The sequence below is a fragment of the Tursiops truncatus genome, chromosome 8, assembly GCF_011762595.2.
Source record: "Tursiops truncatus isolate mTurTru1 chromosome 8, mTurTru1.mat.Y, whole genome shotgun sequence".
Lineage (NCBI taxonomy): Eukaryota > Metazoa > Chordata > Mammalia > Artiodactyla > Delphinidae > Tursiops > Tursiops truncatus.
In genome coordinates, this window is record NC_047041.1 from 108,245,364 (window position 1) to 108,259,830 (window position 14,467).

At 62.0% G+C, this 14,467-nt stretch overlaps 1 protein-coding gene and 1 non-coding gene across 5 annotated transcripts; both read right to left on the reverse strand.

Annotated features, from left to right (window-relative positions):
• Positions 1 to 411: 411 nt before the first annotated feature.
• Positions 412 to 8,957, reverse strand: PKP3 (plakophilin 3). 4 transcript variants are annotated; one of them, XM_033861586.2, is made up of 14 exons: positions 8,761 to 8,957; positions 7,289 to 7,514; positions 5,039 to 5,115; positions 4,302 to 4,933; positions 4,090 to 4,213; positions 3,485 to 3,689; positions 3,021 to 3,195; positions 2,512 to 2,629; positions 2,267 to 2,437; positions 1,999 to 2,184; positions 1,550 to 1,703; positions 1,145 to 1,337; positions 966 to 1,053; positions 412 to 794 (listed from the first exon to the last, which is right to left on the reverse strand). In XM_033861586.2, the coding sequence occupies exons 1-14, from the start codon at positions 8,839 to 8,841 to the stop codon at positions 759 to 761; spliced, it is 2,466 nt and encodes an 821-aa protein (XP_033717477.1). In that variant the 5' UTR covers positions 8,842 to 8,957; the 3' UTR covers positions 412 to 758. The 4 variants fall into 4 exon arrangements, with proteins under 4 accessions (XP_033717477.1, XP_033717475.1, XP_033717478.1 ...); XM_033861584.2 differs by having other exon boundaries at positions 412 to 811; positions 8,761 to 8,956; XM_033861587.2 differs by having other exon boundaries at positions 7,289 to 7,484; positions 8,761 to 8,955.
• A 3,933-nt stretch (positions 8,958 to 12,890) lies between these two features.
• TRNAG-CCC (transfer RNA glycine (anticodon CCC)) lies at positions 12,891 to 12,963 on the reverse strand. The gene has a single exon. It is a non-coding gene; the product is annotated as a tRNA-Gly (tRNA).
• Positions 12,964 to 14,467: the final 1,504 nt, after the last annotated feature.

Below are 14,467 nucleotides of genomic sequence, written 5' to 3' on the forward strand. Positions count from 1 at the left end.
ACCTCCAGGCCCAGGAAGGCAGGGCAGGGAGAGGTGTTGGATGCATCTGCCGCGTGAGCACAGCCCGGCAGGGCAGCACCGAGGCCAGTAGGAGTCACAGCTGCCCCAGAAGTGCTCGTTCCTCTACACACCAGGTCCCCCAGCTCTGCTGCTTCTGCGTCTCACTTGGCTTGAGGCTGCCTCTGCTGTCTGCCCCATCTCCTCCATTCTCTCCGCCGGCTCTCCTACTGCTGGACATGCCCTCCTCCCTGTCCTGGGTCCCCTGACTTGGAGAGGCCTGTGTATGGGCCCAGGGGGGAGTGTCCTAAGGGGCAGGCATGGTTGCAGGCATGGTTGCTCTTGGAGACATTGCTGAGTCCTTGGGTCCGACCCTCAAGTCTGACCAACCAAAGAAGCATGAGGGGCTGTGGCTGCGGTGTTCACGGCCACCTTTATTCCCATTGCTGGCTGTCCCGAGGCACTGCTGGGCCACAGCCAGAGCCACCTCTGCCAGTGTGACCTGGCCACCACCCCACGCATCAGAGCAGCCTCAAGCCCTGCCCCACCCCCTGCCCTGCAGAAGCCAATTCCCCAGCCGCAAGCCCCTGTCCCCTTCCCCGTGGCCCAGGCCTTCAAGTTGCACGTGGATGGGGCTCCAGCGAGAGCCCCTGGGCCGTCATCAACCTTCTCCTCCAGGCCAGCTGGCGAGCAGCCCTGAGCTGAGCCCTTCCCTTGGAGGCGGGTCACATCGCACGCTCCTTCTCCAAGGGAGGCTTCGCCTACGGGCCCAGGAAGTCTTCCTTTCGGTAGCCCTTCTGCGGCGGAGAGGGGCCTGGAGTCAGGGCGCCGCTGCTCTGCATCCCGCCCCCCCAGGCCCCTGGTCTTATGGGTGCCCTGGGCCACGCGGGTTTCCGTGTCCTTCCCTGCCGTCCCGTGCCCGCGCCCCACGCTCGCAGCCCCGCCTGCCCTGGGCCGCGGGAACATACCGCCCGGAAGTCCCGGTGGAGCTGCTTGTACTGCCACAGGTTGGCCAGGAGGCTGGAGGCTGCCCGGGAGGACTTCTCACTGTCAGGGCTGGGGTAGGGGGCGGGGGTCAGTGGGGTGACAGGCTTGGCCAGGAGGCAGGGCGAGCTGGGGGCGGGGGGCGCGGGGCTCGGGCCCTCACCTGTCCCGCGTCTTCTTGATGAAGAACAGCTTGTGGAGCCCGTCGAAGTAGAGTAGGTCTCGGGCGGCCACGGGACTGGCCGCCAGCAGGTTGTTGAGGATGGCTATGATGTTCACCAGCACGTCGGCCGGGGGAGAGTCCTCAGCCGGGCTGCCGGGCAGCTTCTCCATCAGGTGGCTCACCAGCTTGGTGGCTGCCAGCAGGTCGGGGTGGTCAGTCTCCATTGCCCGCCCCCTGCCCCGCCCCCTCGGCGCCTGCCATTCCCTGCGCCCCCTCGGCGCCTGTCTGTCCACCAGCTCTGGCTTCCCAGAAGCCGGCCGGAGAAGCAGCAGTACAGACAGAGTCCAGGCACGCGCCCGGCCCCCAGGGGAGGCAGAACCCAGGCCTCGGGACGGCTGGACTCACACAGCTCATCCTTGTTCCTGGCATTCCGAGACAGGTTTCGGATGAGGCCGGTCAGCGAGCGCAGCTGGTGGTGGTCAGCCGTCCGAACTCGGTCCAGCAGCGGGTTCAGGATGCGTTCCTGCTCCAGAGCCAGCCGGCTCAGCACGCCCGCCCACTGCCGGCAGGAGAGGGGCCTGTGAGAATGGATGCTGGTGCCCCGTGGAGGCCCCGGGTCTGCTCCCTCCTGGCCCAACCCTCCCGGCACCTTCCTTAAACTCAGTGCAGACCCCGGGGGCCGAGGTGGCATCCTCCAGCCGCATCCTGCCTGCCTTCCTCTCTCGCTCTGAAGTTCTGGCCCCCCGATGCACCATAAAGTCCGGGAGAGCGGGCTCCTGTCCCCCGTTCACCCCTTGCGTCCCCAGTGCCTCGCGCCCCAGCGCGTGGCCAGGTGTGGTCCCAGGCCACCTCACCCTGCGGTCGCCTGCGGTGATGTTCTGCAGCGCGCCGGCAGCCGCTTCCGTCGTGTGCCGGTTGAGCTCACAGCGCTGCAGCAGCCGGTTGTACAGCGCCACGACCTGGGGGCTCCACAGCCACTCCAGGCCCTTGGGGTCCTTAGACACCTCGGTGAAGGTGAGTGCGTCGGCCGTGAGGGGCAGCTGGGCAGGAGGGCGTGGAGGTCAGCCGAGGTCACCCGGGATCCCTGCTTCCGCCCGCCCCCCTGCCCAGGCCCGCACCCACCTCTCGGAGCCGCCGGCTCTGTGGCGTGAAGCAGCCCACTGCCTCGCCTGGCAGCGCCCCTGCCGTATCCCGGCGGCCTCGGCCCTCCAGCCGCTGCAGGGCCGACGGTGGCATCTCGTCGTACAGGCGGTAGGACAGGTTCCTGAGCACGCACACGGCGTTCTCCACGCTCTGTGGACAGAGGGCGGACCTCGGTCAGAGCAGGCTGGAGCCCCTCGGGCCCCGGGGCACTGGCTGGGCCTCACCTTATCCTCGCACTTGCCCACGTCCAGGGCGTGGTTGATATAGGTGACCAGGGAGTCCACGAGCCCGTGGCACTCACGCATCTTCTGGCGAGTGGCCTGGGAGGCCGAGCTGAGGTTCCTTTGGATGGAGGCAGATCAGAGACCCCCACTGGGACCACAGGCAGAGCCCACCCCTCAGGGACCCACCCAATGCTGAGATCCTGAGCACCAATCCCCTCCTCCCCTCCGCATGCCCATCCCCCACCCACCTCTCAAAGTGTCCGGGGCTCTGGGGAGGTTATAAATATCAGATCAAATCCCTGATTTAAAGAAATTTGAGCCTGCAGCCCCCAGTCTGTTGACGTCTGGCCGGGGGCCACACCTGGCGGCCCGTTCCACTCCCGCGTCAGCGCCTCTGCCTCTCTGTCCACTTCTCCCAGACCCCCACCCCCGGTGGCCCCGCCTTGTCATTCAGATCTCAGATCCTAACGCCCCTTCTCTGGGCCTCCCCTGCCTGCTGCCCGTCGCACCTGAGGAAGCCCGTGGCGTTGTAGAAGATCTCCGCTTCCGAGGCGTTCTGCTGGGTGAGGAGCGGTCCCCTGGCCCCTGAGAAGGGGCTCAGCACCAGGTCTGTGAGCTGCTCCAGCGTGTCTCGGGCCAGACGGTCCTTCAGGTGGTCACTGGAGGACAAGTTCCACAGGATCCCTGTGGCAGGTGGGGCGAGGCCGTGGTCAGGGACGGCCCTCCAGCCCCTCTGCCTCTTCCGGGGACGGTGCCCAGGGCCCCGCCTGGCACTTCGAGCCTCACCCAAGAGCCTCGCTGGGGAGAGCCTGAGTGTGACATGTAGGGTCACGGGGCCGCAACAGCGCAGAGAGGAGGACGCTTGGGGACACGGGGCCTGGGGCTGGAGTCCAACTCCAAAGAGACATGCCACAGGGATGGCCGTGGGGACCGAGGGAAGGGTGGCAGAGTGGCGGGCGGGGAGCAGGGCCACCTGTGACATTCTTGCGCAGCTCGTCGTCTTGCTCACGCAGCGAACGCAGCAGCTCGAATATGCCGTTCTCCTCCACCAGGGCCAGCTTGTTGTCCGCGTTGTCGTAGACAAGGTTGCGCATGGCGCCCGTGGCGTGGCGCTGCACCTCCTGGTTGGCGTGGTTGAAGAGCTTCACCAGCCTAGCCACAGCTTGCAGGCTGCGGGCCTGTGGGCATAGCCACACGGGTGTTAGCGCTTGTGCACACGCTGCATAGGTATGTGCAAACGTATGCAGGTGTATATGGATGTGTGAGTACATATGCAGGTGTATAGAGATGTATGCGGAGGTGTGTAGAAACATGCAGATGTGTGCAAGTGTGTGCAGGTATATGGAGACGTGTGCATACACATACAGGTGTATGGAGATGTACGCAGGTGTGTGCAGAAGCGTGCAGGTGTATTCAGATTTGTGCAAGTCAGTCCCTCCGGCTCCTCCTCTGCTGAGGAGGCCCTGGGTAGATGGGGTCTGCCCAGGCAGCTTGGGGATCAGTGAGGGGTGGTCAGGGACCAGACAGAGGACAGTGAGTGAAGGGGGGCCCGTGAGGGTGGTAAGCAGGGGTGGTCACCTGCTTCTTGGCTGCTGTGTCACTGTAGCACTTGTGCTGAATGTAGGCTGCTCCCAGCACCTGCAGGTTGGGATCTGAGGCCATGAGGTACTTGACTGCCGAGGGCAGGTCAATGTCATCAAAGCTGCGGAGAAAAGAGGCAGGTCAGGCTGAGCCTGGGGACAGGCCAGGGTTAGGGCAGAAGCCCCCTCCCCGAGCCAGGCCCAGCTCACCCGCTGCTGAGCCTCTGCAAAGTGCGGTGGCCACCGTAGCTGTCCAGCCCACGCGTGTCCGGCAGGTGGCCCGAGTTGCCCAGGCTGAGGCTGAGGCTGCGCACAGATGGCGCCCGGGTCACGGGCTCCAGGACGCCCCCTGGCACTCCCCCAGCTGCCACACGGCTGCGGTGGCCGCTCTGGAACCGCTGCAGGGTCCGCACGGCAGGGGCACGGATGGTCCGGCTGGGCGGCCCCTCGGCAGCCTCCAGCCAGCCCAGGCCCCCAGCCCGGCCAGAGCTGGAGCTGGCCCGGCGCTCAGAGGCAGAGGCCCTGTAGGGGGAGGCGGCCGCCGGCTCCAGCCACTCCTCCACCACTCCGTAGCGGTCATCCGGGCCCCCGGCCCCCAGGCTGAGCGAGTGCAGGGACAAGGTGTCGTGATCCGCCCAGCTCCCCACCCCGCCACGCTCGTGGAAGGACGTGGGCCGGGTGGGCGGGGGCGCGGCGGGCCGGGCACCCCCATACCCTGCGGCACCAAGGGCGCTGCCCCTGCTCTGGGCTGAGCTCAGCCTTCGGCCGGAGCTCAGGTCCACGACCGAGCGGGAAGACCAGGAGACAGGGCTGCAGGCAGGCCTGGCGACGGGCCGGAAGATCTGTGGGGCAGGGAGGGGAGGGCAGTGAGGGCCGCTGGGCTTCCTGACGCTGGAGCCCCCAGAGCCCCCAGAACCTCCCTCACGGGACTCCGGGCTGTCACTCACCGAGGTGTCCCCGCTCCGGCCTTGGGAGCGGGAGCTGAAACCGGCCTGCAAGGTGTGGTACTGAGCCCGGCACGCACCTGCGGACAGGGACAGCGCAGCCTGGCTGGGCCGATGGCAAGGCACTGGCCTCCTGCCTCCCCTCCTGCCCTGAGCCCTGGTGGGGAGGCCAGTGGACTCTGGCGCAGGTACCTTGGCTTCCGGTCCCTGCCGTCACCTTGTCATCCCTCCCACAGCCCCCGTCCCTTCCAGCTGTGCCCCTCAGCGGGGGACGGATGTGCTCACCCTGCTGACCTCCCGGCTACCTAGTGTGCCAGCGCCTCCTTCCTCAGCTCCCCGATCCCTGCCAGGGCACAACGCCTGGCCACTGCCCCCAGGAAGCCACACTGACCTCCCGGGAGCCCATCCTGCGCTGTTGGTCACTCGCCGCGGACACAGTCTCCCTGGACCAGTGCCCTGAGGCGCAGTGCCCTGACCCACCTGGCCGAGCCACACCCACCCCTAGCCACACACAAGCCGGGGGCACCGGCGCCAGCCCACCTGCATGGCGAGTGGACAGACGGGCAGGTGGATGGAAGGTGGAGGGGGGAGCGATGGGGGGAGGGCGGGTTGGACCACCGGAAGGGTGGGTTGGATGAGCAGACTGGCTGGTGTGTGACTGGTGTGTGAAGGGGTGTCTAAGTCGGGAGGATGGAGGCTGAAGGGACAACGGGATGATGTGTGGACGACAGGTGGCGCGGTGTGGCCGGTCGGGTGCATAGGAAGAGCTGAGAACACCCGGAGAAGAGCTGGGCAAAGGTCAAACCAAGGCAGAGCAGTGGGAACGGACTGGGGGGCGCATCACCTGGGCAATGCCAGGGGCGGGGTCTTTGGGTTGGGGGGGTGTTCCTGGAGTGGTCAGCCTCTGCTAGAGCCCCTGCTGTGGTCACACCTGGAGGGGGAAGAGTCCCATCCCCCGAAGGCCAGGGTAGAGTGACTAGGCTGAAGGGATTCAGGGTGAGGGTGAAGGGGAGGAGGGGCCTTGGACGCTCCCACAACCTCTGCCTCAGTTAGGTCTGGGGGGACTCCCCCACCCAGCACGCTCCCCAGACAGGCCCTGGTTAATGAGGCTTCTGGGCAGGGGCTATTAACCCTTTGACGCTAGTGAGGCCCGGCCTTGAGGGGGCACGGCCCCCACCCCCAAATTCTAATCCTCTTTCCCCTAATTAACCCCTCCCCGCTCCCTCCTCTACCCCATGACCCCTGGGCACCCAACTTGGCCACCAGCAAGGCTGAGGCCCAGGGAGGGGAGGACGCAGGAATCCAGCCAGCCCTGGCGGCCCCTGTGCTGGCTGAGCCGCTTATCCCCCGACCAGCAGCTGGTGGCCAGCACTGGGAAGGGCCCTCTGGAGATCACGCGAGCCACCGTGGAGCGGGGTCTTGGCCCCGGACATCCTGGAGGCTCCTCTTACTGTCTGACCTTGGTCCCTGCGGCTGCAGCTGGCAAGGGAGGAAGTGGCATTTCTAGAAGTGCCCTGAACTCGCTGCACACACTCATGCACACACACATACACACTCACGTACACCCGTGCACGTGCCCCATGCACGAACCGGGGTTCCTACACAGGGAGCTGCCTGGCCCTGAGGGGCATTCCCCCACCCGCTGCTCTCATGGAGAGTATCCGGGTCACCCCAGCAGGGCCTCCCCCCCTCAATTCCGCAGGGAGACCCTGGCCCAGACAGGCCGTGGCTCTCCTCCAGTAGTCCCAGACCCCGCCCCTCACCTTTCTGTCTGCTTATTCCTGTGGGGCATGGGGGGTGGACGCTACAGTCTGGGCGTCTGTGTCTCTGCGTTTGTGTCTCCAGGGGAGTGACGTGTGTGTCTGCGTGTCTCTGAGACCGTGTGTGAGCCCGTGGGGTGTGGGACCGGACGCGTGCGTGTTCCGGGTTTGCCGACAGAGACAGACCTGGCCGGCCACATGCCGCTTCTCCCGTGCCCCCCTGGGGGGGTGGGAGGCTCAGGGCCCGGTGGGCAGGTGAGGCCCAACCCGACTTGCAGGGAGGACCCCGGGGTCCCTGCCAGGAGGTGGAGGCCTCACCTCTGGCTTCTCCCACGCCTGCAGGGGTAGGGCGGTGACTCAAGGCGGGCCTGGGTGAGTCAGGGAGCTGAGTCCGGAGTGGCCCCACCGCGGCCTCTGGCCCTCGCACCACCATGCCTGCTGGGGCCACCTCCACCCGCCACCCATCGTGGGCACCCGGCCAGCGTCTGCCTACCTGTGGCCGCCCTGGCCGCGCCGTCGGGCTGGGCCGGCCCGTTCTGCCAAGGCTGCTGCCCCAGCTGCAGGAGGCGAGCGCGGACCTGCTCCTGGACACGAGCTGCACGCAGCCTCTCGGCCTCTGGCCCTTCGGTGCCCCGGCGGTCCAACTGTAGGTCCGAGGGCAGCGCCAGGGAGCACACACCCATCTCGGGCTGCAGGGCCGACAGTAGGAAGTTACCGTCCTGCATGGCGGCAGGCACGGGGGCCGGGATTTGTCTCCGCTGTCTCTTCCCGCGCGGCCCTGTCCCCGAAGTCCCCTCCCCGCAGGCTTTGCCCAGGGCTGGCCCGGAGACCGACCCCGCCCAGCCCTGAGCTCAGCTAGGGGCGGGGACACCTGGGCCAGGTGGGAGGGAGGGGCCCCGCTTAAGGTGGAATTTGGGCGGAAGAACAGGCCCTGCGTGACCAGGCACTGCAGCCATGGTTGGAGTGAGGCCTAGCAGGGGTCAAGTGCTAAGGGACAGCGTTGAGGATAGAAGGCTTGTAGTGGAGCTTCAGGGTGGAAAGGGGCTCTATGGGGCCCTCGTCCTGGTCCTTGGTGCCCAAGAGACCCCAGAAGCAAGAGGCGAGACGGGCCCACCCCAGGCTCATGACCCTCCAGACCTCCATCCTGCAGACTCTGGAAGTGCTCCCAGCACCCCCACCCCCACCCTGGCCTCTGCAGAGCCCTCCAAGGGGCTGGCTAGCCCTCCTGGGCTCCCGCCCCCTGTGGAGGTGGGAGGCCTCTCCCAAGCCATGAGTCAAGGCTCAGCTCAGCAGGCGCAGGCGGGGCTGCCCCAGGGGGTTGACTCAGAGGGGCCCTCCTGCCCTGGCTGGGGGCTCAGGATCTGGCGTGCTCCAGGGAGAGCCCAGGAGTCCAGGCGAGCAGGGTCGGAGTTGTGTGGGGAGGGGAGGCCCAGCAGTCGGAGGTGGGAGGGGAAGGGCCAGGCTTAGCAGTGCTCGCCCCAAGAAGGTCTCCCTGGAGCGCCACGCCAGCTGGACGGGCGCGTTCCAAGGCGTCCCGGGTAGGCCTGGCTTGGATCCAGGACAGGCCCCTGGCGGACTGAGTGGGGGCTGAGCCCAGGAGGGCTGGAGGGGTGTGGGCTGAGTGGCCTCATGTACCTCCTGGGTTCCCCTGGAAAAGTCTCCTGGGGCCACCCTCACAGGCCTTCCCTCCCATGGGAGGCCCTGACCCTGGGCCCTGGCCCCCTGAAGGCAGGGGACGTGAGCCCCAGGTGGGAATGGTGGCTGGGGGCAGTGGCCTGGGGTGAGGCGGGGTCGAGGTCAGAAGGCAGCCCTAGGGGTGAGGTCAGTGCTGGGGAGGGGACTGGGGGTGGGAGTCAGAGGTCAACGTTGGGGGTGAGAGAGGGAGGGGAGGGTCCCCGGAAAGGACAAGGTGAACCCTGGGGTGGAGCCTCCCGGCTCAGGGGATGTGCACAGCGGGCGACCTACCCTTCTGGTGGTCCAGATACTGCCAGCCCCCGGGCTCATCCCAGAGGCCTCTGCTGCCGGCTGAGGAGTCCTGGGCTGCATCCTGGGCCCAGCACTGCCGTCAGGGCCTCCGTGTGGGACAGGACTGCCGGGGCACCGGGAGGGCGGAGTGGGAACGCCCGCACGCCCAGCGAGCTCATCAGACCGGTTGCTTCCCTGGGAAATGTGTTTTGTGTGGAGAAATCCCGGGATACAAGTTTGTACAGCGCTGAGTGTGCCTGGAGGCCCGCCCTTCACTCGAGTCCGCCTGGGCCCACCTGGCAGGGCAGCGGGCCTCGAGAGGCAGACTGCAGGTGGGGTCCAGGGGCCCTGGGTGGTGGGACAGGGCCGCAGAGGGATGGAAGGGGCTTTGGTGGGGTCGGAGCCGCGCGATGGAGAGGAGGCGCCAGGCAGATACCCCCTAGGTCCGGTTTTCCACAGCCTGCGGGGCTTCCCCCTCCTCTCGGCAGGGAGGGCTGGGGGGCCCCCAGGCTGTGCAGAGCCTGCCTGAGGACCTGTGGACCCCTCCACCTCCCCACCTCGGATCTCCTGCCTTTGTGGCTCAGTGCCCAGGGAAACCCTGGGGATCCCGGGCGAGACTTCTCTAACCACTGCAGGGCCTGAGGGACTGGCTGTGGCTTGGAACCTGTGTCCATGTGAAGCTCAGAGCCCAGTCCAACCCCTGCGACCAGCCTTCTGCTCCGTCCTCCCTGAGAGCCCCCTCTTCCTGGAGCCGGTGTGTAGGGAGAGAGCACGAGAAGGATTTTGTGCCGGCTTGAGGGTGAACTTCCTGGGGGAGGGGACTCTGTGGCAGATGGGGGAAGATTCACCCAGGGAGCTTAGAGAACAGGCGGTAGGTCCTGGGAGTCTGCGTTGGTGCACTTTCGGGTTTGAGATCCCGGGACCTGAGGGCCTGCAAGGGTGAGTGATGCTCTTACTTGGGAGGTGGGGGGATGGGGGAGCCTGGACTCTGCCCTGGGGCCTGGGAAGGAAGGGCTACGGGGGCCCAAGAGGGGCAGGTTAGCATTTACAACCCCGACAGCTTAGAGGTCGGGCTGGGGTATTTACTGGAGGCGGGGGACCCCAGGCAGTTGTTACAAAAGTCTCTGGAGGAGGGGTAGCGGATGGGGGGCGATATGGGGTGGTTTTCAGGTACGAGGGCCAGAGTAGGGGGCGGGTGGAAGGACGGATGCCCTCCTAGTGCTGGCTTTGGTGACCTGAGAGGCGCTCACTGTGAAGGGGCTAGGGGCTGCCCGGTGTGTGCGGCCGGAGCTGGAGGAGGGGTACAGAGGGCGCCCCACCCCACCTCTGTGGGGAGTCTGGAGTGGGGCTATTGGGGGCAGGAATGGAAGAGAAAAGCTTGAAGATGTAGACAGCAAAATAATATTCAAAACAAGATTCAGGAGCGCGCTGGAGCACAGAGAAGTTAGGTAGATTGTCCGGGGCCACGGAGCCTGCAGGGAGCGGGATGGATCAGCGCGAGGGCGCGTACCAGGCGTGAGGGCGCAGCGCGCCGCGGGGGCCGTGGAGGTGCGGGTCTTGCTGCTAGGGCTCCAGCCGTGCGCGTCCCGGCGTTTCCTGTCAGCAAACTCGCGAGCGTTCCCACGTCCCGAGGGCTGGGCTCCCGCCAAACCCAGCCCAGCCCAGCCCAGGGTTAGGGTTAGGGTCCCTCCTCCATGAACCCTACCTGGACTTGCGCATCGGGCGCTGCCCCGGATCCCCCTGGGGCGGGGCATCCTCTGCGCCCCCTGGCGCCTCGCCCCTTTGGCGGGGAAGGTCGCCAACGGTCACAGCCCCACCGCCACCCGTCCACCCCCTCCCCTCAGGTCTTCCGTCCACCTTGCCGGTTCTGCGCTCTTCCATGCGCTGGCGCTGCTCCGGGGCAGGTGTGTGACCAAGACAGACGCAGCTTCTCGCGGGAGCGCTCCTTCTGGGGTCGCGGGGTTGGGGGGACACAGACACAGAGGCCCGCACGTAATGATGCTGGTCTGGGTGGCGGGGCAGCTGAGGGCCTCTGGGACAGAGGGGGCGCCTTGCAGAGGCCCCAGAGAGGACCCTAAAGGGAACGGGGTGGCCGGAGCCCATGGTTGGGGGTGCTGCAGCAGGGGAGGAGGATGAATTGACTAAGGGGAGGGCCCCAGGGCGGGGAGGGTGGAGAGAAAGCTGCGTCGCGTCCCTGGAGGGGTGCAGGATGGTGCTTCCTCCCTCCTGAGGCCCGTCTCGGGTCCTGGAGAAACTCGTCACCACCCATGGGCACTGTTTGCGAGGGCTCGGCGGTGGAGGCTGGGTGGTGGGTGCTCTGTTTGCGTTCTGTCCTTAATCTACACAGGAGCGCCGGGAGGCAGAGCTGCGACGCGGCTCCATTTCACAGACCGGCAAACAAGTTCCCCAGGCGAAATAAGCTTGCACGAGTTACGAAGCAAGTGAGGGTGCGTAGGGAAAGGCCTCCCTGAGCGGGACAGGGCTGAGCTTGGGGACTGGCGCTGGCTGGTGGGTGGGCGTCTTGGTAGTAGTCCCCCAGCTAGGGCTGGGCCGCTTTCTCCACTGAGGGTAAGAGGGCGTTCGTTTGCCTTCCTCCCGGTGGTTTAGCTTCAGTCTTGTTCTCAAAGGGGTTCCCGCTCCCCTGGGCCCTTTCCCATCGCTGCCTGAGGAGCCCTTTGCTCTCACCATCTGCTCCGCTCCGAGACCTGCTGTTGCCTTTTTGGTTGAACAGCATCAGAGCTGGGTAACCCTTCAGGCTCCAGCTTCCTTTCCCGAAGGACCTCCGTCCCCTGGAGCTGTCAGAACCGGCCCAACCCGGGGGCCGGGGGTGGGGTGGGGGGCAACCAGGGATCTTGTCGGTGTCTGGATTTTGGCCATTCTTATAGGTGTGTAGAGATATCTCGTTCTTTTATCATATGCATTTCTCCAATGACATAGGATGTGGAGCATCTTCCCATGTGCTCATTTGCCATCTGTATTTCTTCTCTGGTGAGGGGTCTATTAATGTCATTTGACCATTTTTCAGTTGGGTTACTCATTTTATTGTTGAGTTTTAAGAGTTCTTTCTATATTTTGGATAACAGTCATTTCTCAGATGTGTCTTTTGCAAATATTTTCTCTTAGTCTGCGATTTATCTTCTCATTCTTTTGACATTGTCTTTTGCAGAGAAGAGGTTTTTCATTTTAATGAAGTTCTGCTTATCAATTCTCTCTTTCATGGATCAGCCTTTGGTGTTGTGTCCACAGAGTCATCAGCACACCCAAGGTCATCTAGGTTTTCTCCTGTGCTCTCTTCTAGGAATTTTACAGTTTTGTGTTTTACATTTCGGTCTATGATTGATCTTGAGTTATTTTTTGTAAAGGGTGTAAGGTCTGGGTCTAGATTCATTTTTTGCATGTGGATGTCCAGTTGTACCAGCACCATTTGTTGAAAAGACCATCTTTGCTCCATTGTATTGCCTTCGCTTCTTTGTCAAAGATCAGTTGACTGCATTTATGTGGGTCTATTTCTGAGCTCTCTACTCTGCCCCGCTCATCTATTTTGTCTGATCTTTTGCGCATACCACACTGTCTCGATTGCTGTAGCTCTATAGTAAGCCTTGAAGTTGGATACTATCAGTCTTCCAAGTTTATTCTTCTTGAATATTATGTTGGCTATTCTGGGTCTTTTGCCTCTCCAGAAAAGAATCAATTAGTTGATTGGTGGGGGTTTTGATTAGGATTGCATTGAATCTATAGATCAAGTTGGGAAAAACTGACATCGGGACAATATTGAGTCTTCCCATCCATCAACATGGACTATCTCGCCATTGATTTAGGTCTTTGATTTCTTTCATCACAGTTTTGTAGTTTTCCTCATATAGATCTTACACATATTTTGTTAGATTTTAACCTAAGTATTTATTTATTTATTTTGGTGCTAATGTAAATGGTATTGTGTTTTAAATTTCAAATTCCAATAGTTCATTGCTAGTATATAGGAAAGCAATTGACTTCTGTATATTAACCTTGTATCCTGCAACCTTGCTATAACTGATTATTATTATTTTTAAATATTCATTTATTTTGGCTGTGCCAGGTCTTAGCTGCGGCATGCGGACTCTTAGTTGCAGCATGCGTGCGGGATCTAGTTCCCTGACCAGGGATCGAACCTGGGCCCTCTGCATTGGGAGCGCAGAATCTTACCCACTGGACCATCAGGGAAGTCCTTATAATTGATTATTAGTTCCAGAAGTTTCTTTTTTTTTTTCTTTTCTTTTCCTTTTTTTTAGGCTAATTCTTTTGGATTTTCTCCATAGATGATTATGTCATCTGCAAACTAAAACAATGTTTCTTCCTCCTCAATCTGTATACTTTTTATTTCCTTTTCTTGTCTTGTTGCGTTAACTAGTACTTCCAGTATAATATTGAAAAGATGTGATGAGAAGTGTTTATCATTGATTTCTAAAAATGTCTTCAAATGTCACCTCAGACCTCCTCCCCTTCCCCATCTGTGTCCTTGGCAGCCTCATCAGCACCTCAGGGCTTTGCTGGGATGTCACCTTCTCAGGTCAGGCTTTTTCTTTAATAAAAATTTTGCCCATATTTTCTTCTAGAATTTTTTTTTTTTCATTTTTGGCCGCGTTGGGTCTTTGTTGCTGCGAGCGGGCTTTCTCTAGTTGTGGCGAGCAGGGCCTACTCTTTGTTGTGGTGCGCAGGCTTCTCATTGTGGTGGCTCCCCTTGTTGTGGAGCATGGGCTCTAGATGTGCGGGCTTCAGTACTTGTGGCACGTGGGCTCAGTAGTTGTGGCACACGGGCTTAGTTCCTCCGCGGCATGTGGGATCTTCCCGGACCAGGGCTCGAACCCGTGTCCCCTGCACTGGCAGGCGGATTCTTTAACCACCGCACCACCAGGGAAGCCTGGTCAGGCTTTTTCTGACCACTGTTTACAGTGGCAGCCACGCTCAGACTCGCTATTCTCTTTCCGGCTTTACTTTTCTTTACAAGCGCTGCCACCAGCTGATATACCGGATATGGCTTTACCGTGTCTGTCGTCTGCTTCTCCTCACGCTTCACTAGAATGTAAGTTCTACGAGGCAGGGATTCTTGTCTGTTTTGTTCACCACTTCTTCCACAGTGTCTGGCACATAGTGGGTGCTCAATAAACAGTTGTTAAAGTGGATTAATAAATTATGGTATACGTATAGTCCACATCAGATGAAATGTTGTCTGACATTTTTTTCTGCTTCCAGAGGTAGTTATTTTTCTGATGTGCATGCTTCCCCTACCTGTTACACTCCCCCCGCCCCAATTTTTGGAAGTATATATTCTTTTTTTTTTTTTGCGGTACACGGGCCTCTCACTGTTGTCGCCTCTCCCGTTGCGGAGCACAGGCTCCGGACGCGCAGGCTCAGCGGCCATGGCTCACGGGCCCAGCCGCTCTGCGGCATGTGGGATCTTCCCGGACCGGGGCACGAACCCGCGTCCCCTGCATCGGCAGGCGGACTCTCAACCACTGTGCCACCAGGGAAGCCCTGGAGTATATATTCTTAATTCCAGTGCTAGTTCTTTTCTTGTTACTAACATCTGTATCTGGGGATCATTTCTTCCGAACTAGATACTTAGGGAGGAGCGGGCAGTATGAGCTGGGGCATCTGGTAACTTCTGAGTAGGTGTGTGGCAGGTTAGCTGTGTCCTCCACCCTGCGGGCACCAGCAGGACTCACGT